Below are 22,541 nucleotides of genomic sequence, written 5' to 3'. Positions count from 1 at the left end.
TCCGCTGCGGTAAGTCCGGCTAAAACCACGGCTGCGGCAGCCGCGGTTTCAGAAGATGCAGCATGTCTATTTACTTTTCTTTGTTTATTTTTGTCGCGGCCGCGCTGTCCTCTATGGACCGCCGGCCGCAACGGAAAAGCGAGCAGCCGGGCCGCTCCAAAGCCGCCGTAGCTTAAACCGCTGCGGTTCTCCCGGCAGAAATCTCACGGTTTTTGCTGCGGCCAAACCGCGAGATTTCCGACGGGAATACGCCCCGTGTGAACCCAGCCATAGAGATTTGTGTTTTATTTAGATTCTTTTATTACAAATACGGCAGAAGGGGGAGTAAACTTTAATTACCTTTTACTTTTTAATATTTGATAAACTTTTTAAACAATTCCTTTAAATCACTCCTACAGTATGATGTAACACCACAGCATTACATTACCCCGCGATCTGACAGGCAGTCTATCAAAGCACATTACAGGCTTGGCTTGATAGGCAATCTGCAATGGCAGCCCTGGGGCTCTTCAGAATGCCCCCTGCTGCAATGGGAATCACATGGCAACACTCGATCTTATTGGGAGGGGGGGGGGGGGCAGTGCGGGACCCCCGAACATTGATCGGGGCATTTAAATGTCAGATTTGAAACAGCCGGCACCTGTATTTTATGAAGCGGGATTGACCCGCGATCCCCCTTTATACAGCAACCTGCAGGATATAAATATACGTCTTCTGGCGTTAAGGAGTTAATCAGCTGATGTAAATGAGCCGTCACACCAGAACAAGCAAAACTGTCCGTTGTGCAGTGGCCAGGAATGGTACTACACCCTCTACCTTTGAAGACAACAATGTATAAGGTGCCTAACACATTATAGCAAGAGCTTGGGTGAAATTATTCCTGCTGCAGGTGATGCAACCACTTCTAAAAGGAGTTTATGCAACTTTTAAAATAATGGCGTATTGTTAAAAATATGCCCCTGCTTTATGATCAGTGGGGTCTGACCTCTGGGATCCCGAGAATGAACTGGTCGCAGCTCTGTTTTGCGCTCTGTTCTCTTCATAGATTTTCGTGCACAGCGGAGCTCCTGGACGCCAGGCTATGCCGGGCGGCCCCTCGCTCTACTACAAATATTAGCACTGGAAGAACTCAGATGGCTTACCTCCTGGATGGCAGTCATCACCACATGCTGTACAGACTCCTCCATCATCATTATGGTTTGGATGTACTCTGCAAATAAAAAGTACATTCTTTACAAAGGACAGGACTAAATACAATGATATACAATATTCAGATCACACCTATAGATGACCTGTACCGATGAGAGTCCTTGAAAAATCCCTCTAAGTCACAATTTAATTGGTCAAATGGTGGTTAGTGACATTGAATTTAGCAGAACCCCAGCCTGGGATTACCGCCATGGATCTGCACACAAATTGGCTCCATTCAATGGGGCCAAGCCATATGCAGATATTTCTACGCGGAATCTGTGTCTGCAAATCCAATCGGTATTAATGATAAAGATTCCCTTTCAAGTTTAGCGGAAGAAAGATTTGATGTAGAATCTGCATGAATTTCTGCAGTGTGATCAAGGATCGACTGATGACCAAAGGGTATTGCCGATGCATGCTGAATACAAAGAATGGGGTTTCCCATCTAAACCTCGTTTCTCTCCTTACCCCACGGAAACCGCTGCAACTAGGAGCAGCGATCCTCAGCCGCCCCATATACAGGCCCCTATATAGACGGACAGTAATGGTGGATTACCTTGCTTCTGTTCACACTTCACAGCACAGCCCAAGATGAGCTGCAGCATTCTTCCCAGTTCAGACGCATCTGAGTGTTCTCCAACCAGATTCACATCCGGAAGTGTGAAGTCATTTATCTGATGGCCCAGAATCTGTAAGCAATGTACAACAATCATTAGTATACCAGTATTTTCCAAGACATGAGATCTACATACAGTCATTCCTCTCTAACTAGCAGCAACAAGTATGAAATGAGGAAATGCAGAAGTGCACAATCCCTGCTATAGACAAACCATACTAACACAGATTAAGCGTAATGTCATTTATCACGAGTCAAACTGGGGTATTATTGATCAATTTGTTCTCCTTTCATGTTCTATTTTCGTCTTCCCCCGCCTCCCCCTCTAAAGAGAAGAGAAAAAAAAAAAAATCCCAACTCCTTTATTTATCCATCGCCGTCGCTGTATGAGGGCTTGTTATATTTTTCATTGGTGCTATTTAATGTACCATATAATGTACTGAAAAACTTAAAAAATTCTAAGTGGAGTAAAAAAAAACCTGACATTTCGCCATCTTTCAGTGCGTCTTGTTTCTACGGCGCACAAACTGCCACAAAAACGACAAGATATCTATTCTATGGTACATTCTTTGCTACGATACCAAGCCTTTATAGTTTTTTTTTTACTGTACTACTTTTTTTTTTCAAAGAGATTTAATTTTTTAAAGTTGTTTTGCAAGGGCTCATTTTTTGCGGGATGTCCTGTAGTTTCCCATAGTACCAAGTCGGAATACGTACGGCTTTTTGATCGCTTTGTATTGCGGTTTTTCTGGGAGACAGGGTAACTGAAAAGGTGCATTTCTGGCGTTTATTTTTTTTTTCGGGCGACGTTTACCGTGCGGGGTAAATAACGTGCTACTTTGACAGATCAGACTTTTATGGACTCGGCGATACCAAATATGTATTTTTATTTTATTATTTAGATTTTTTAACTATAGATATGGCAAAAGAGGGGCGATTTAACCTATGACTTTTTTTTTTTTACAATTAATAAAACTTTATTGATCTCACCGTCACTTTTTTTTTTTTTAACCCCCTGGGGGACTACAACATGCGGTGCTTTGATCGCTCTTGCAGTATGACATAATGCTATAGCATTATACTGCATTCTGGGGATGGCTTGCTAGGCAGTCTCCTAAGGTAGCCCTGGGGCCTTTCAGACGGCCCCCGGCTGCCATGACACCTGCACGGCTCCCCCGATCTCACAGTGTTCGGGGGATTTAAATGCCACTGTCCAAATTGACAGCGGCATTTAAAGGGTTAATAGCTGCAATCGGCCGATTGCAGCTATTGCCTGCAGGTGTCAGCTGTAATAAACAGCTGACGCCGGTGCTGTATGAAGAGAGGTCGCCTGGCGACCTTTTCATAATACTCTCACGCTCCAGGACGTAAATGTACGTCCTGGAGTGGGAAGGGGGGTTAATAAGAGGATTGTCGGGGCTCCGCTGATCATCCGGCCCGCTGTCAGTACAGCAGGACGGACGTCGTCATAGGTGGTCAGGTGGTCAGCGATTAGTGTAATATTCAGCTTTGCCCACACTGAAAGCAATGGGAGCGATGCCTCTTATTACACATCCAGCTCCTTATTGCAGTTGGGGGTTTCTTGGGCTCTGGCAATCATCAGCAGCAGCACCGTGCGATTCATTTGCGGTGGAGGGGAAGGGATACAGGTGACACAAGTCATGGGAGGTGTTATTGACAGAAAAGAGCCTTGCATCTGCAGGTACATCGCACGCTAATGAGCGAGATAGCAGGACGAATTTCACAGGCCGCTCTCACACTTGGCTGTGTGTAGGTAGCCTTATGTAGGCCAGCAGCCACCTATATTCTGGCAGGCAGCTGTGATAGGGAAGGAGGGGTTGGAAATGAAAAGGTATATAGCAGAAAACATGGTGGCTTCTGGTCTTCAGCCTACATGCAGACACTCACGTCACCACCCCAGCAATATGTCCAATTACCTCATGATTGTAGTCCAAAATGCCTTTTAAAATCTTCTTCAGATTGCTGATCTAAAAGAGATAAATGAGATATCACAGATGTTTCATCCACTGCGGTTACTGCAAGCACAGACCTCTTGGACTGCAGATGGTTCCAGCATTTGGTTGACATTGTGGGCCGATATACTAGCGGATTAGCCAGTACACCAACATGAGGCCCCATAAAGACCTGAAGTAGTTGTGCGAGTACAGAAAGAATAAGACCCTGAAGTTACAGAAGACTCCGCTGGACCCTGATAACTGCATATATGTGGATTTACACGCTGGCTGCGCCATTTTTCCATCACTCACAACCAAGTAGGTAAAATACAGGCCGAACCTGCGAAAGAAGCGTTCACTGCGGATTGTAAAAACAGCGGCGCGCTCTCAGATCATTGAGGATCTTTACAGGGAAGCGCTTTCTAAACGCCATTAACTATAATGTAGTGGATTCAATATTCTTGGTGCATGAGCGACACGAAAAAAATGCAACAAAAAATGTCACATCAAGTGTAGGTCTGAACTGCAACCATTTGCTCCCGTCCGCATCAGACGCTCCTTCAGTGGCCTCCATCACAGGTCTTGATGAAAACACTAGTCCTCCACGCATCGCCACTTTTTCCCCCCATCAGAAACATGGACACTTCGGGGAATCCACCAATCAGTAAGCAGACTCAGCATTGCATCGTGGTTTCTGGTTATATAATGGGAACCACGAAGCAGATGTGAACAGGGCTTCCATCATACGACTCAAGTCTGCCAATCTCTGGCCAGCAATAATGACCCTGAAGGACGTTAAGGACGGCGCCGGTTGTCATCTACAAGTAAATCTTATGCTAAACCTCAAGCGCACAAGGAGCCAAGAAACACAGATTACTGCTAGGCTGATTGCATCTCCCTCCATAGGAGCTAGCCGGAGGGCTTATTGAAGATCCAGGGCTGAGCTGCGGGGCTCTACATGCATATAATGGTGCGGACACGGAGGAGCTAGAATATCGTACACATTACTTCATCTGCGATTAGGCCTCTGCAGACAAGACTGGGTCCGACATGGGACGTCGCAGCTGCGTTCAGTGCTCACATTATGGATCTGAGTACCAGATGGGACCTAATTCTCATTGGACTTGCTGCCAATTGGTTATATGTATGTGCCAGCGTGTGACGGTCAAACCCACGCTAGTGTCCTAATTAGTATAACTTATGTTGCATTAACATATATCACCCCGATGACCAATACAGCTGCATGCCGGACCAGCGCCATCACTAGACCCGAGCTTCACATCCATGTGATGTCTGTATTTACCATTGATTGTAATGAGTCTGTGCGCATAGATGTGTTTATTAACACGGACTATAAAATATAATTGCAGCAAGCCCTTCTTTTGTCCAACTTTGCAGGTGGCACTCACCCATTCAAGCAATTCTAAAAGAAAAAAAAGTTGAACCCCCTTCAGTTTTTTTTTTTTTTTTTTGGCGCGCGCGAAAATGGACACACAATGCATGTAGATGTCACACGGACATACACAGGCGCTAACATTCAGGTTTTTTTTTTGTTTTTTTTTTAACACACTAAAATTGGACAAGCTCATGTAAAAAGGCCCAACTGTGGGACTGTTCAGTCCAGGAGCCCCGAGGAAGAAGAGTTTCCCCAATTTTTATATGATCATATACAATCAGCTGACTGTTCTCCCCTTATGACGGCACTACGGGTGATAACTCATAACACGCCACAGACTGCAGATCAAAGGCGAGGGGACACACCATACGCAGTAAGGGGCGCTCCTTAAAAGGTTTCTTGATTTTCTATTCTAAGACAAAGCAATCTATTTGTGAGGTCTCTTGGCCGGCACGTCCTGCAGGCTGTAAGGCAGCGCAATCTGATGGTCGCCACAAGGTCAAAGTAATGTTACATTAAAATACTGTATGACCATCGTACCAATCACTGGGTGCAGAGAAAAGGTAAGGGCTCGCTCACAATTCTGTTTGGTTTTGCCCCAGGAGCTGATCAGTAAAACTGGAAGGGTCAGATGTGGCACATGCCGACCCCAACAGCGCAGGACAGACCCCATTGACTACAATGGGGTCCGCCCGACCGGATTCGGTTATGTCCTCCAGCATTTCTCAGGATGCATTATGTTGGCCTACAGTTTAATGTAAATCTATGACAGATGTGAACAAACCCAAGACAAGCGGATACAAAGTCTTACCTTGAGCCTCCAGTTGTCTCCCACATCGGTTTTAATCCTGTTTAACCAGTTCTCGTCAAAGTAGGACGGGTCACTGTGAAAGCCAAAACAAGGGATCACTATCCACAAGGGTTCTTATAACGGTGGGACTATAAGTGGCATCTCTAGGAGCTACAGAAGAAGTGAAAAATACACCTCTAAAACGATCGGTCCCAGACTGCCCAATACATTATGGGGGCTGCCCGACTTAAGGGTTTTTTGTTTTTAAATGGGTTTCCTATGCGCGCACACAATAAAACAAGCCTACAGCCACCCGCTAGGGTCCCCACAGCTGCAGCATTACGTCATACTGCAGGAGCAATCAAAGCATCGCTAGTTGTGCTCCCCCAGCTGTAGACAGTGCAGGAGTTTTAAAAAAGAAGCGGGAAGTTGCCGGCAGACCGCTTATATCTTCCTGCTTCTTTTTTTAAAGTCTGCACTGTTTTCTGTGGGACTGTGCAGGAAGAACACTGCCACAGCTTATGGCAGTGTGCTCTGCAGCTCCCATAGTGAAACATAGCCCGGAAATCTTCCAGGCTATATCACTATGGGCAGTGGAGCTCGTCCCAGTTAATTTCCCGAAGTGCCACTAAAGGCCCCCATGCACACAGAAGTTCAGTTTGTACAAAGCAGCCAACAATGGTGAAGCTGGGTGACACTCTACCGTGTATGTGGGCCACTCGGGTTTTTCTTGACAAATGAATGGAATTTCAAAGCCTAATCATCTTGATTCCCCGGAGAGAAGTTACTGTATTTGGGGAAGCGGGGAAACCAGCTGTCAGATGGAAGACTGCTTGTGCAGGAGTTGTGGAAGGTGTATGGGCATCTTTAAGAGTCACCGCTCCCAGAGATTTATTCCATCCCTCCTCTGGTGTCACTGACAAGTACGGCCAGCTGGAACGGCTGATGGAGACGATGGACTACAATGTGTTTGTCTGCATTTGTTCTCTATTCAGCCATCAACCTACTTCTATCTAAGGGCCCTGTTACACCAGACGACTGGCGGACGCAGAAGAGCCCGGCAGTCATCCCAGGGTTAATCATACCTGTGCCTTTACATAGGAGCGATGATCGCTCAGAGCCGCCGGCCTCCATCCACAGTACACAGGCAGTCACTCAAAGAGGAAGGGCTGCCTGTTTACATGGGCCGATTGTCATCTGACTTTTATGCCTGCTGAAGATGAATGACAAGCGAACGAGGGGTCTACTTACATTTTCTGAAGGACCATAGCCATCGCCACCCCGCTGGTAAGATCTTCGACGGTTTTACATGGTGCATCTACATGAAACGTTTGTATCTGAAAAAGAACAGCAAAGCAAAAAGTTCAGAACAGGCACAAATGTGCAAAAACCCTCCTGAAAATGTCACTTTTTTGTTACACACTTTAAATTTATGACCGATGTAAATGCCCGTTGTTGCCTTAGCCTAACATGAGCGTCATTGTACCCCATAGTTTTGAATGGATTCATACACACGAGCGATGCTTACCATCACTGCGATGCTGAAGCTAAAAGAATCGCTATTTTTTTCATGTCCCTCAGGACGCATCGCCTATGGTTTTCAATTGAGTCAAACACGCCGCATGCCGTGAGAGGCGCACACAAGTGCGATGTTTACTGTTGAAAACAATGGGGAACACTTATCAATTCCCCGATGCGCCTGAAATAAGTGCCGGAGGACTGGAATTTCCCGGAAGTGATGCGAGGAGTTTCTGCGTGAAAGACGCCTCACGTCTGTGCACGTAAAACGCAGGTTGACAAGGACAATATCGGGCCGGGCTTCTCGGACTGATATCGCGCTCGCCTGTGTGAACGTAGCCTAAGGCCTCCTTCACACAGGCGACAAAGTCTCACAATTTTGTCGCGTTGCTACAAATCACATGTATGTGAAGCCCATGCTTTCCTACGGGTTCCTTCACACATGCGATGTTTTGTAGCATGCAACAACCCGACACATAAACCTCACCGGTCCGTCAATATGCCTGCAACTCGTGAGGTTTTGTAGCCCATGTTTCCCCTATAAGGACTTCCTCTCTGTTGCATCGCATTGCGATGCAACTTTGACAGTAGGAAATTCTATTGTCATAGCAATAACGAAAGCCCTAACTGCAAACAACAAAAAAAAAACCTGCATACATCACCTGTACCGCGGTGTCAGCCCGGCCACATCTTCTTCCCAGCACTGATCATCATCTTCTCTTCTGGCCGGGGATTCAAAAATCCCCGCTTCCTGGAAGTGCTGGCTGTGATTGTCTGACGCTTAGCCAATCACAGCCAGTCCATGGAAGCCATCCGATCCCCAGACAAGCAGGAGTTTTAAAAAAAAAAAAAGGGAAAAAAAAACCTCTACTGTGTGTGAGCAGCAGCACGCCGGCTGGCACTTACACACACATCGTCAGTGAAGACGCGGACAGCTACGCATGGTCCTCGGCCGCGGGCAGGGTCGGATTCCACTGAGGCCTTACCGTTTTAGGGTTTGTATTTTTGGTCCTTGCAGTCAGGACCTTTTCTCCAGGTCCCATCAAGCACACTCGGGTACTTAGACATATTTCTGCAGGTTTGCACCATGTATATACTATATACAAGGATCTGCTGATATTCGTTACCATAGAAACAAAAAAAGAACACAAAGCCAAAGACTGTTACATCACATGAAAGCCTTATGTGTCTAATATATGTTTTCATAATGTTGTGTTTGTAGCTTATGGCAACAGTGATCTCGGCACGCGGGAAAACAAAATGGCGGAATCTAAGGCGATATTCACAGCAAATGAGAGCAGAGGAGTGATAAAATTCTTGTTTCTGCAAGGAAAGTCCTCGAAGGATATTCATGGTGATATGTGGCAGACATTGGGGGATCAATGCCCTTCATATTCTACTGTTAAGTACTGGGTTGCCAAGTTTAAAACAGGCCACTTCAGCACCAATGATGAGGAACGTCCTGGACGACCGAGAGAGGTGGTTGTTCCGGAGATCGTCGATGCTGTGCACAACCCCATACTGGAGAATCGGCCAATCTCACCTAAAGGAATAGCGGACATCATGGGGATTTCTGGGGAACTTGTTTGTGTCATTATCCATGAAGAAGCGATTTGCAAAGTGGGTCCCCAAATGTTTGACCACAGATCAGAAAAGCATGCGAGTGAAGACTTTCCGGTCCATTTGTCAGCGTTTCCGGACTGATAAGAACTTCCTGGATCGACTGGTCACTATGGAGGAGACCTGGATTTATTTGTATGACCCTGAAACCAAGGAGCAGTCAAAAGAGTGGAGGCCCAGTGGTTCTCCTCACCCAAAGAAGTTCAGCCACTAAGGGGATGGCGTCTGTGTTCTGGGATAAGGAGGGCGTGCTGCTAGTGGACTACCTTCACAATGGTTCCACCATCAATGCAAGGTATTACATTGAACTTTTGGACCAATTGAAGGCAGCTCTGAAGACCAAAAGGCGCGGCAAGCTGTCCAAAGGAATCTTGTTCCTGCAAGACAACGCCTCAGCTCAGACTGCACAAGCGACCACGGCAAAACTGGTGCAACTTCCAGCTGGTTGACCACCCACCTTATTCAACAGATCTCGCTCCCTCCGACTATCATCTGTTTCCAAACACCTCATGGTGCCCACAAGAAACTACCGCCATAATTTACTTACAGCACCGCTAGTCCTAATTGTCCAGGAAGATATAGAATATTTCAGCGGAAGACATAAGGTTGCCGACGGTCAATAATCTGGCAGAAACTGACGCGCTTCATGCCCTCTGATGAAAGTCAGCCTCGGCGAAATGAGTAGGTGCCAATGAAGTCATCCGCTGCCCGCATGCGGACGGATGTCGGCGCTTCCACCACAATACAGACTGCTGGCAGCCATATTTGCTGCTAGGTAATTAATAAAAATTAATGTTAATGGGTATAGCGTTACTCATCTGACGGAGCGTTGGGTTGTTCTCCAAAATATTGAACGTCTTCCCCTCCAGATTTACACGGACGACCGCGACATTGGTCCGAGAAACTCAGATCGATACAGTGCTCATGCGAGTGCGAGAAAAACTGCATCGGTAATAATGGGCCAATCGCAGAAGGGCCATGAGAGAAAAATCATGTAATGTTTGTGCATCGTGCAACGCACAGAACTCGCGTGGGAAACTCACCCGTGTGAACACACTCGAACCCCAAGTTTTCATGCCCCTCTATTTCCCCAGGCCAGAGGTCGGCGGCGGGCAGCAGCTGTCTAATCTAGTTTACTTGTTGGTCAGTGTGGATTTGGGTCCTTTTACACGGAATGATCATTTAGATTTTCCCTGGATCGTAGGTATACGCACGATTGTGTTCGCTTATCGTTCATCATTCAGTTTCTGCAAAAACTGGACGACAATTGGACAAGTAAGAATGACGGCCAGTTTACTGGGACAACTGCTTCGGTGCCCGACAATCATCCCGTGTAAAAGGGCCTACAGCCATAGGCGGCTGTCACGTGATGAGAAACCCTTTGCCTGCTTAAACACAAAGATTAATCATTTAGGTTTTTAATAGGATCACTCAGTCATTCAGTCCGCGGTACCAGTGAGTGAGAACGACTGACCGATCGGTGTTTAATGCTCAACGGTCCGCCAATAGCTAGCCTACGCCCAACGCCCAACCAACGATCTATTGTTCATCATTCAGTCTTTGGCCTTGGTTACACTGAATGATTATCATTCAAGCTCAAACGATCCAGCGTTTTTGTTTTTTTTTAAACGCCAATCATTGCGTGTAAAAGCCCCTTTAGATCCACACGAGGGGCTCGCTTGCCCTGCATAGTATCCTGTTGCCCCGTGCTCCCCAACTGGCATTGTGATGCTAAACTAAACTAACCTACGGAACAAAAGCAAGGAGACTGCCGAAGCGGGAAGATGGCAGAAAGTGCCTGCGGCGAGCGGCTGAGGAACATGTTGGTCTCCTTAAACCCCGTGAGATACTTTACACATTTCTTGTGATCAATCTGCATTCTGAGATTAGGAAACCCTTTAATTATCTCTTCCTCTCTGAAATGTCAGCAACCAAACAATGAACAGGCGTCCGGCTTCCTGTAGAACAATCCGGGCGATCCGCGGCACAGCCAGCTTCCTGCGACGCCACGAGGAAAACAAACAGCCCAGTAAAGTGCCGAAGCTTCAGCCGCCTCTACATGGACGGCAAACACATAGAACACTGGAGCGTGAGTACGATGTGCCGGCCGTCATGTACCAAGGACAAGAAATGAGACAGGAACCTCACAGTCCTGACGCACAAAAGCCACTCCAGCAGTTACTTGGCGCTGTAGCCCTGGCGGTTATGTGGCGGTGTATCTGTCACTGGTATTACCTTGTTTAAGGCCCTTTTAGACCGAATGATACTTGTTTAAAAAAATTAAAAAAAATCCTTCATACAAATGAAAGTGAATGATAGTTCAGTCTAAATGCGAGCCAACGACCCAACGATAACCGTTCGCTTTTCATTCATCATTCATTCAATGCCTGCATAAAGATCAATATTGGCTTGTTCTCTTCAGTTTAACCAGCGCTCGCTCAGTCGTTCTCATTCACTTAGGCCACGTTCACGCTTCTCGTTCGTCATTCCTTTTATGCAGGCATATAAATAATGGTTTGCGTGTAAACAGCAATGGTTTGGTCATTCGCTGGTACAGTTAAGGCCCATTTACACCAGCCGATTATCGCTAAGGAAAAAAATGCTAATTGGTGATTGTTTTAGTGATAATTGGTGCATCTAAATACACGCCCATCGTGAGCTTTTCGGGCACTGCTAGTTGATCGTTAAATTCAGTCCAACCTAAAAATCCTCCTTCAGCCTCATCAGCAGTTCTCCACGGGGAGTGCTGATAGCATTGTTTCCCGTGGAGAACAAAGGATCTGAGCGCAGATAAGAGCCTCAGGCTATTAACTGCATTCAGTGAAGGCTTCATTTGCACCCTTAATTGGTATTAAGTAGCTGAGTAGCTACTTAATACTTTATGCAAAATGCATAAGCTGTCACTGATACTGTCGTTTGAGAGATCATCGGCTTGTGTAAACCAGCTTTAATGTGAATGACTGAACGATGTGTGAACGCATTTGCAAACATTTTTTCTACCTGCATGAGCGAACAAGTAAACCCTCATCATTCGCTTGTGCCAACGATTTATCGCCCCGTGTAAAAGGAGCCTTGCTTGGCTTTATGCTCTCTCAAGAAGTCAGTTCTTCAGTCCGCATAATCCCTTGTTGATGGACAAGCTCTTCAGAGGGGGAACACACATTTCTATCACTGCTACTGCAGATAATCAGGGGCTTCTGCCACGCAGTTATAATCAAGGAGATGACAGTTCAGCCTTCTGACTGTATACGTAGGTTTTTGTTAGCTTATTTAGGTGAATATACAGAGCAGTTATAACCACTCTGTCCTCTCTGCAGGCAGAGATGGTACAGGCTCTAGTTGTTTTATGTGATGACATGCTGATGCATCATGGGATTGATAACAGAATAGTGAAAAAGAAAGCAGGGGGAAAATCTCAGCATATAGATGGTGGCTGAAAAGCATCAAAGAGGAGGCTGCGCCATATGAAAATGAATGCAATATACAGAGATGTTCAGACTGTAATATCCAGCATCCTCTGGTAGGTTTCCACATGGCAGATTTGCTGCAGCAAATTAGCATCAAATAGCCACAGATGTGACCCTTTAATTGAATTGCAGGGTTGACGTCTGCTGCGGACACGCATCAAACGCTACGTTCAAACCCGCACCTAATAGTGTGGATTGTGCTGCGGGCAATCCACAGCAACCCCCTCCCCCCGTGTGGGAATAACACCCCCAATGAACAGGCCTTCAACGGCACATGATTTTGTAGCTAAAAAGCCTTTTTAACCCCCGACGTCACATGACCATTACCAATCCATATGAAAACCGTGAACAGCAGCACGTTGTCGTGTTTCGTTGTCCGCATCGCGGCCGCCCGCTGTACGCCAATGTTTCCGTACTCTGACCATTCCTTAGACTTGTGAACCAGTGTGACCATTTCTAATGACTACAGAGACCGGCGCAACCCAATGTTCATCCATTAGTGACATATTAGTGAGCATTGTGCAACAAGCGCTAGCTGCCAGCGATGTCCACTAACCTCCATGCAGACCCCCAGTAAGACGACTACTGCGGGGTGTCCTGTACCAGTTACAGCTGACCCTTCTTGCCCCCTCAGACCTCCATATGCCCCCTGACCCGGGTGCATACTGCTTACTGCAGTGTATTACAGCAATTTCCTGCCCTCCTGCTGTGGAAACAGACAAATCCTTGTGATGGCAGAATCTCTTTAACCCCTTAGTGACAGGCCTACTTTGTGTCTTGCGCACCAAGCGGTTCTCACTGTTGCGTTGCCAGGGCCCTCACTCGTTGGCATAGGAGGACTTGTCTTTTGTGGGACGAATTGTATTTTTTTAATGGCAAAACTCTGCGGTCCATATAATGTGCTGTAGAACTTTTACTAATTTTTTACTTTGTTTTTTGGGGGGTAGGGGGATGAAGAAACCCCCACGAAGTAATCCACCAAGCGACCGCCTTAAAACAATGTATTTGTGGGTTTATAGCCCATTATTGAGGTCAGTAAAAAGGCGTATCGGGGTTAAGTATTCCATGACAAATGCGTAATGCGGTCCGTCCTCGCGCGCCGCTAACGCTTCAGATTTTCCCGCCCGCTGTGGACATTCCTCAGGATTGGTCTACTCTCCTACTAAGTGAAACCCAACTACTTCGGCCTGAACGTAGCGCTCCGCTATATACTGGCTGCGGTTCGCCCCGTTTAGCATCACAATTCCATGAAGTGCAAAAAAAGGAAAATAAAAATGTAAAAGGCGTCTTCACATTTTGGCTTATCATGGCAGCGAGAGGACTATCCCTCCGTACAAGGCGGCCGGGAGTGTGGAAATAGTGGGGCTGTGCCACGCCGTTCCCGTAAGGCAATGACCGCAGCACTGTGACTCAATCCCCGAAGGAAGCGACTGTATCATTCCGGAACGGACTCCTCTGTGGGGTCTCTATGACAAGCGTTCCGTTACTTTCCATCATACACAGAGGCCACGGAAAAGTCCTCCAGAACCGCAGGTCAAAGAGAACTCTGGTTGCCACTGGCAACAAAGGCAATCACATTAATGTCTTACTGCTGAGGTAAAATGAAAGCTGCGCTGTGATTGGTTGCTGTGGCCAACAAAGAAAGATTTTCTTTAGGACCGCTTTCACAAGAGCGCGGTGCCGGCCTACTTCTCTGTGGCCCTCCGTGTATTCGGGGTATAGTGTAACGTAGTTGACTACATTATTCTACACTCCATATATAATGGAACTCTTGTCAGGGCGTATTTACACGGGTGAATGGCGCACACGGGTTCCTTCGCCAGCGATACGGACAGAGCTCACGGGGGTTAACACGTTGATGTCACATAAGCGAGCCTTCCCCAGCAGCGATGCTACGAGACAGAGTCGCCGCTGCGTGTCCTATTCTTGGGACATTCCTCGTAAGCAGTCGCCCGTTCTTTCCGGTGGGATCTTTAAAAAAAATATTGGAAGCGCTTGTGACTTTCACGTGCGAGAAAAAAGAAATGCGAGCGCATAGATCCGATCCGTTAAAGCAAAAATGCATCCTGTTCAAATCCAGAATCGTAATTTAAAGAGCGTTTGCGATATCGTGCATACCGGCGCGAATACACCAAAGCGGTGTCTATTACACTAGTGCTGGTGAAGGGTTGTGACAGGACCCCCGGAGACCCGCAGAGTAGTAAACACCGCGGTGGTAACGCGCCCCGCCCCGGCGCTCTTACTGCGGCACGTAAATTCTACGAACTCCATTAGGTATCGCTAACAAGAATGTGCCGCTGTGATCAGGGGGCGCGACATGCGGACCCCATATCACCGTACGGTCTGCATACAACGCCCTATAGCAGTGGCAGTCCCCCATAGGAGCGGCGCCCGTACCGGAGGCCACAGCAGTAATCCGTGTCGGGTCAGCAGGCCCCAACTGTTTTTTTTTCTAGGATTACATTTAATATCAAAGTCACACGAGGGTGCGGTGGGGACCTATAAAACACCGCGTCCATCAGACCGCGCAGCAGTGTATTAGGCGCAAACGTTTTACACGTGTAATAAACAGTGAATTGAGCCATGTGTGAAAAATCGCAGCGAGTCCCATCATGGAGCGTACTACCAAAGACAGTGGAAATACGCAAAAAAAAACGGCGCATTAGTTGCAAATTTACAGAATGAAATCAATGGAATTTTATGCACGTTTTTTTCACTAACGTATAAATACTGGGAAAAAAAAAAGGGACTGCCGACCGGTAGAAAAACACGAGGCGACCGCGTATCTCACCCCGTGAATATGCTGTGTTTTATGAACTGAAATGCGCCTACGCCCGTGTGGAGCCGCCCCTGGGGGCATATTTGCGCCACGTGTTATGTGCACCATTTTTGCGCAAGTAATACGCACATTTTCTGACCAATCAGTGATCGTGGGGGGTGCACATCCAATTAGCAAAGGGAGCTGCTGAAGGACCAACGATTACCGGTTGCGATTTTTGCTCATGTGGAGGAAGCAGCGGATCTCCATAGTAACGGGCGGTATTTGCTGTAGATTAGAGGTGCGGACGCCGACTGCGGATTCCGCAGCAAATCTCCGCCCGTGAGCAGAAGCCTTAGTGTGGCTTCACACATTCAAATAGGACAGGAGACCACCACTCACTACAAACAGGGGGTCTTCAGAAGTAATTTACATAGGACTGCCAGTGTAACCTACAGCACCATCTCAGTGATACTTATACACTGTATCGCCGGCTCAGCTCTGCTACATGTGCGCACAATAGAAGCCGCATGTTTCAGATGAACGGTTCACGGCTGAAGGTGCGGCACACGGGAAGAGTCTAATTCCAAAAACCGTTGGACCGTTCACATGTGAGCGCTAACCGTTCAGTGTAACCACGGCGTACGACGGAACGAAGAACGATAATTCGCTCGCTAATCATTCATTTTATGCAATCGCAAGAATCATCGTTGGCTCGCTAATCGTTGGGTTTAAGCGCCGATCGTTCCGTCGCTCCCAGTAACTTATACAGAGAACTGAACCCTCCAGTATAAAAAGAAGTGATTTATCTCTGTTTAACGAACGCGCGACCTGTGACATCATCTGCCCGCCGTCTCAGGGGGACACAGGCTCCAGGGCGAAGGATGATGTAATAACGGGAGACCCGGGCGGCTCCCAGCCACACAGAGGAGCGGCCGTCATCATAGTGTACACAGTCACGTGGCTGCAGCTGTGACCAGCTCTACGCTTGAGCACATGACACCCGCAGCAGTATCATCATCATCATCATCCCAACCTCACAGATCAGGAGGAACAATACAGCAACTCCACAGCAGAGCTCCCCATCACTAGTGGGATCACACACCCAACGGGGCAAGTACCGCTAGTCCCAAGGAGCGGGCGATCTGCAGGCGCCTTACACTGGATTCACAAATACGCTGGTGATCTTCCAGACTAATCGGACACATATTCCGATAATCCGGACAGCAGGTCTCAGCACGCCAGGGTATTGTCATGACGGTTATCAGCCACCAGGCTGCTTGTACTGATGGCTTATCCCCAGGATGGGTCAGCAACAGTCAATCGGCTCGGGTCCGGACCTATCAGCTTTTCCAGCACACAGGGTATAGAGCGGGAGCTGATGCTCCATCCCCCGTGTAGTGGCCGGCGCTGGTAACTGCAGCTCTCGTCGCTTTTAAGGAGATCCCAGCCTGCAAAAACTCAACACCCGATACAAATAAGCGGCTCAAACGCACAAGTGATTGTGCATACGCCCGTGTGACTGCGGCATGAGCTGCGGGTGTTTCCCTTAGGGCTCCTTCACACGTGTGCAATAAGCAGAGAACAGAGCCCGCTGCTTTCAATGGGGTCATTCACATTTCCTTTTTTCGCATGTTCATTTTTCATGTGTACCAAAAACAGGACCAGCTGAACTGTTGTGCGCATTATGTCCCTATACATGCCCATGGGAGGTGCGATGTGCAAGACGCTGCGCAATTCCATCAGGAGAAGAACACGCCTGGAACTCATTAGGCTAAATAGCCATTTAAATTGGGGCACAGTCGTCTGCTGAGCGCAATTAAACATTTCCTCTAGGCGCAAAAAAAAGGTAAATGCGCCAATATGAGCACAAAAAAGTGCCGTAAATAGTGCAAATACGGTGCAATGAGGCATGTGCAAAAACATGTAGCCCATCTGAAGGAGTCCTTCTGTTGGGCAGACCCCTACAAACAAGCATTGGGCCGGGCTCAAAACTTCAAACGCTTTTTTAAAGGCCCATTTAGACACAAATGAGGTCTTTTGGGCGACTTAAGCGATAATCGCTGCGTGCATTTACACGGGAAGATGACCGCTCAAACGTTGAGCGATCACCTTGTGCTCCGAGCGGGGGATACATAAGACTTGTCTTCTGCATTCAGCCTCTCTCTGCTCGGAGCACCCGGCTGTTATACAGCTGAGCGCTCCGAGTGGGGGATGTAGAACACAGCTGGACCTCTGTGTTCTTCATACTCCGACTGTTCATGGAGCGCTCAGCTGGTATACAACCGAGCGTTTCAAGTGGGGGATGCAGAATACAGCTGGACCGCTGTGTTCTTCATACCCCGTCTGTTCACAGAGCGCTGAGCTGGTATACAGCTGTGCGCTCCAAGCAGTGTATGAAGAACACAGCTGGAGCACTGTGTTCTTCATACTCTGCCTGTGTTCAGGGAGCGGGATACAGCTGAAACAATAGTATCAGCTGTATCCCGCTATGAATCCCTGATAAGGCTCATCATTGTTTTATAGAAAGACAACGATCAGCAACTGGTTAAAGAAAACTGTACGATGTCGGTGCCGTTTATCGCTCAAAAGACGGCTTTTGAGCAAATTTTGAGCGATAATTGTTGTGTCTAAATGGGCCTTAAGGCGCCTCCAGCACAAACTCTGGGAGGAAATGGCGCAAAACACTGAGCGGCACACCAGCGGTCTGAGGACCGCATTACGGTGGACGACGTCCGCCAGTCGCTGTTTCTGTCAGTGAAGTGCTGGATTTGGCATTTACGTCATTTTTACTGATCAGGTCCTAAGACAGAGCGAAAAAACGAGCGCAGATATGAACGCAGCGTTACACTGGACCGTACCAGCGCCCAAACTCCACCCCATCTAAATATATAGAAGCGCCTGCGTTCCAGCTGCAACACCAGCACCCCTCCCCTGCTTCAACATCCCCTCAGGGTGCTTCCCCACGAGCGGAATTACTCTGCGCGGAGATCCCAGGGTCACACAGTTATCCCTCCGGGGCTTCAATTCTGCATTTGTTACAATCCGAAAGTCTTTACTTTAACAGCGCAAATGTTTTCTGCTGCAGGATTAGTCCGGCTCACTCAGCCACATGCGTAAAAAGCGAGTCACATGGGGTGGAGCTGGCCAATCACTGCGTATGGCGGCCATATTGTACTGTGCGTGACAGCGAATCTCACACGCCGTCATCTGCAGTCTTACAGTTTTTTTGTTCAAATTTCCCGCCCTGACGCATCATATTATATATATATATATATATTACACATACACACACCATATGCATTGCAATTGCGTATGAGCGCCATTGATTACGCGCCCATTGAAAACAATGGGCTCTCTTGTGCGGAATACGCGGCAAAATAAAACTTGCTGCGTTCTTTTTCACGCTTGCATATTACACACCGCAGACACGCCAGTGTGAGCGAACCAGCGTAAGGCAATGTATTGGATTGCCTGTGAATTACCACATATCGTATGAGCATACATCGCACAAGCAATACACGGGTAAACCTCAGCCTCTGTGAGCGCCCCCTGGAGGGCGTCTTGCTGATTTCTAACACACAGGAGATGTGATTTCACAAGTCTGTGGGGAAAAAAAGTCTTTGGAAAAAAGAAAAAGAAATTCCACCAAACGCTCCGCAGACGCATTCCACAGCTAAAAATGCGATTGCGCCGAGTCCTGCAGACTAATTCCCCCCCATAAAAGCGCCCTTCCAACCCTGCAGCCATCAGAGTTTGGTCCCGTCAGAAGCGCTGGACGCTGAACCTCCATCACCGTCTAAAACCGGTAGAAATATCAGTCAGAACCTCGAAGACGCCATTTTTAGCCTTAAAGGGGTATTCCCCATTCATCACCGCTGCTGTAGTTAGTGGCCACACGGCCAGAGAGGAGGGCCTGTCACAGAGCTATGGATACAATGTAGCAAGGTGCCATACACTGTTTCCGTAGATCCCATTCACTTCCACAGAGCAGACGGCTCCGTGCGGCAGGTACGGGGTGCCGAGGGGTTCGCAGCGCAGCCATAAAGAGCCAAGATGGCAACACTTTACCGGTATGAGGGTAGTTTGTGCGAGGTCGTAGACGGAGGAGGTGGGTGTCAGCAGGGGAAGCCCTGGTCATACACCCATCATATTTAGCCTTGGGGCCCTTTTACACGGGACGGTCGACGGACGCAGATGCCAACAGCTCATCCAGCGATAATCATCCCTGTGCTTTTATACCGTAACGAGCATCACTAGTGACGGGGGTCACTGCGGCCGGCCCGCCTCCACTCACAGGAACAGGCAGTCGCTCATGAGTGATACTACCTGTTCACACGGCCAATCCCTCATGCTGTTGTCTGCATGCAGAAACTGAAGGGAAGCAAACAAATTCTCATTCAGCGTTGAGTCGGGGCGTGCCTTTACACTGAATGATAATCATACAGATTCACACTGGATGGAGGAATCCGAGTGATTTATCATGTATGTAGGATAAGTAACCCCTCGGTGGTCCGGAGCTCCACCCCCCGTGACCCTGCGTGTAACAGTCGCCATTAGCGAGCCAATAGCTCATCATCATATCACACAGATGGAGATTCGCCCCGCGGACGTCTGCGAGTAAAGCTATGGCGGTATAAATTACTGCTGTCTGAGAATAACGTACATGAAGCAACGCCAACCTACGATATGCACCGCAATACGAACAATGGCTCACAACAAGCAAGAGATCTCTGCACACCACCGAGCGCGATACCAGGGCTTTCCCAGCAGGTATATAGATACGGGGGCTCCCCCAGCGGGTATACACACGCATATATACACATGGACTCTCCCAGCGGGGATACATACGGGGGCTCCCCCAGCGGGTATACACATGGACTCTCCCAGCAGGTATACATACGGGGGCTCCCCCAGCGGGTATACACACGCATATATACACATGGACTCTCCCAGCAGGTATATACATAGGGGGCTCTCCCAGCGGGTATACACACGCATATATACACATGGACTCTCCCAACGGGGATACATACGGGGGCTCCCCCAGCGGGTATACACATGGACTCTCCCAGCAGGTATACATACGGGGGCTCCCCCAGCAGGTATACACACGCATATATACACATGGACTCTCCCAGCAGGTATATACATAGGGGGCTCTCCCAGCTGGTATACACACACATATATACACATGGACTCTCCCAGCGGGTATACATTATATATATTAAAATACACACACACACATTATATACCCCCCCCCCCCCCCGTTTCCCTGAAAAATAAGACCCATCCCGAAAATAAGCCCTAGCAAGCTTTTTCAGGATTTTTGAGGATGCTTGACGTATAAGCCGTACTCCAAAATTGAGCCCTAGTTACAGTTAATAAAAAAAGACTATATAAATGGTGTCCAGGCAGCTATGCATGTAAAAAAAAGTATGATCTATTGGACACTGTCTTATTTTCAGGGGAAACAGGATAGAGATCTGTATACATCGGGGCTTCCCCTGGGCTGTATATATATAATGGAAGGGGGTATATGCTCATATACATGGGCTCTCCCAGCGGGTATACACATATATATATATAACCAGAGGAGGTATATACACATATATGTATATACCGGGGCTCTCCCAGCGGGTATATATATATATATATATATATATATATATATATATATATATATATATAATGGAGGGGGTATATACACATATACATGGGCATATACCCCCTTCCATTATATATATATATATATATATATATATATATATACACATACACATATACATATATATATATATATATATACATACACATATATACATACACACACACACACACCTGCTGGGAGAGCGCATGTATATGTGTATATACCCCCTTCCATTATATATATATACACACACCTGCTGGGAGAGCCCATGTGTATATACCCCCTTCCATTATATATATACCTACCTGCTGGGAGAGCCCATGTATATGTGTATATACCTCCTTCCATTATATATATATATATATATAATGGAAGGAGGTATATACACATATACATGGGCTCTCCCAGCAGGTATATATATATATATATATATATATATATATATATATATATATATATATATATATATATATAATGGAAGGGGGTATATACACATATACATGGGCTCTCCCAGCAGGTATATATATATATATATATATATATATATATATATATATAATGGAAGGGGGTATATACACATGGGCTCTCCCAGCAGGTGTGTGTATATATATATAATGGAAGGGGGTATATACACATATACATGGGCTCTCCCAGCAGGTAGGTACACACACACATATATATATATATATATATATATATATATATATATATATATATATATAAAACCAGAGGAGGTATATACACATATATGTATACACTGGGGCTCTCCCAGTGGATATATATAATGGGAGGGGGTATATACACATACATGGGCTCTCCCAGCGGGTATACATATATATAATGGGAGGGGGGTATACACACATATACATGGCCTCTCCCAGTCGGTACACATATATATAACGGGAAGGGGTATATACACATATCTGTATACACCGGGGCTCTCCCAGCGGGTATATATATAATGGGAGGGGGTATACACACATATACACGGGCTCTCCCAGCGGTGCCCCCGGTCCTCCCCCCCGGCGCCGGGCGGGGGCGCACTCACCCACGTCAGCAGGCTCTCGCACAGGTCCAGCCGGTCCAGGCTCTCCACGTTTAACATCCTCCTCCCAGTCCGCTACTCGCCCTCCGCCGATAGATGTGCGGCCAGCGGCTGCTCGCTCCGTGCTGCCCGCTCCGGCCTGCCGCTCTGTCTGGGGGATGGGTGGTCGGTCTCCTCCTCTTCCCCCTGCTCGTAGCAGTCACTGCGCACAATCACAGCGCCACCCGGCGGCCAGCTGTTACCGGCAGCCCCCTCCACGGCCGCAGGGAGGGGCACCGCCTGAGGCCCGGGGCCCGTCTTGTGGAGCCGCCTACTGGCTGGGGGTGATGGGACTGCGGGGGGTCAGCCGCAGAGCTCCCCGGCACTGATGAGGATAGTCCGTTCAGTCCATGGCCCTGGGGCCCCCCTCCTCCCCGCGGGCCACATCAGCAGTATGGCCGTGCCTAAGGGCCCGCTCACACCCATGGCTTTGCTCTCTGTATTACAAACCCCATTGTGTGCGGTTTTCACGCGTCTCGTTACAGACCAGATTTGC

The 22,541-nt window shown here is 47.6% G+C and overlaps 1 protein-coding gene across 2 annotated transcripts in view; it reads right to left on the bottom strand.

Moving 5' to 3' along the window:
* The window catches only part of HOOK3 (hook microtubule tethering protein 3), a 70,490-nt gene extending 48,347 nt beyond the window's left edge, over window positions 1-22,143 (bottom strand). For both annotated transcript variants that reach the window (XM_066604494.1, XM_066604495.1), the window contains exons 1-6: window positions 22,010-22,143; window positions 7,200-7,285; window positions 5,970-6,042; window positions 3,745-3,795; window positions 1,748-1,880; window positions 1,143-1,210 (exon numbers count right to left, since the gene is read on the bottom strand). In XM_066604494.1, the coding sequence (XP_066460591.1) occupies window positions 1,143-1,210; window positions 1,748-1,880; window positions 3,745-3,795; window positions 5,970-6,042; window positions 7,200-7,285; window positions 22,010-22,066 (468 nt within the window). In that variant the 5' untranslated portion in view covers window positions 22,067-22,143. The remainder of the gene's footprint in view (window positions 1-1,142; window positions 1,211-1,747; window positions 1,881-3,744; window positions 3,796-5,969; window positions 6,043-7,199; window positions 7,286-22,009) is intronic.
* Window positions 22,144-22,541: the final 398 nt, after the last annotated feature.

This window comes from Eleutherodactylus coqui, chromosome 5 (assembly GCF_035609145.1).
Source record: "Eleutherodactylus coqui strain aEleCoq1 chromosome 5, aEleCoq1.hap1, whole genome shotgun sequence".
In the NCBI taxonomy this organism is placed as follows: Eukaryota; Metazoa; Chordata; class Amphibia; order Anura; family Eleutherodactylidae; genus Eleutherodactylus; species Eleutherodactylus coqui.
This window is presented reverse-complemented; position numbering and strand designations above follow the sequence as displayed.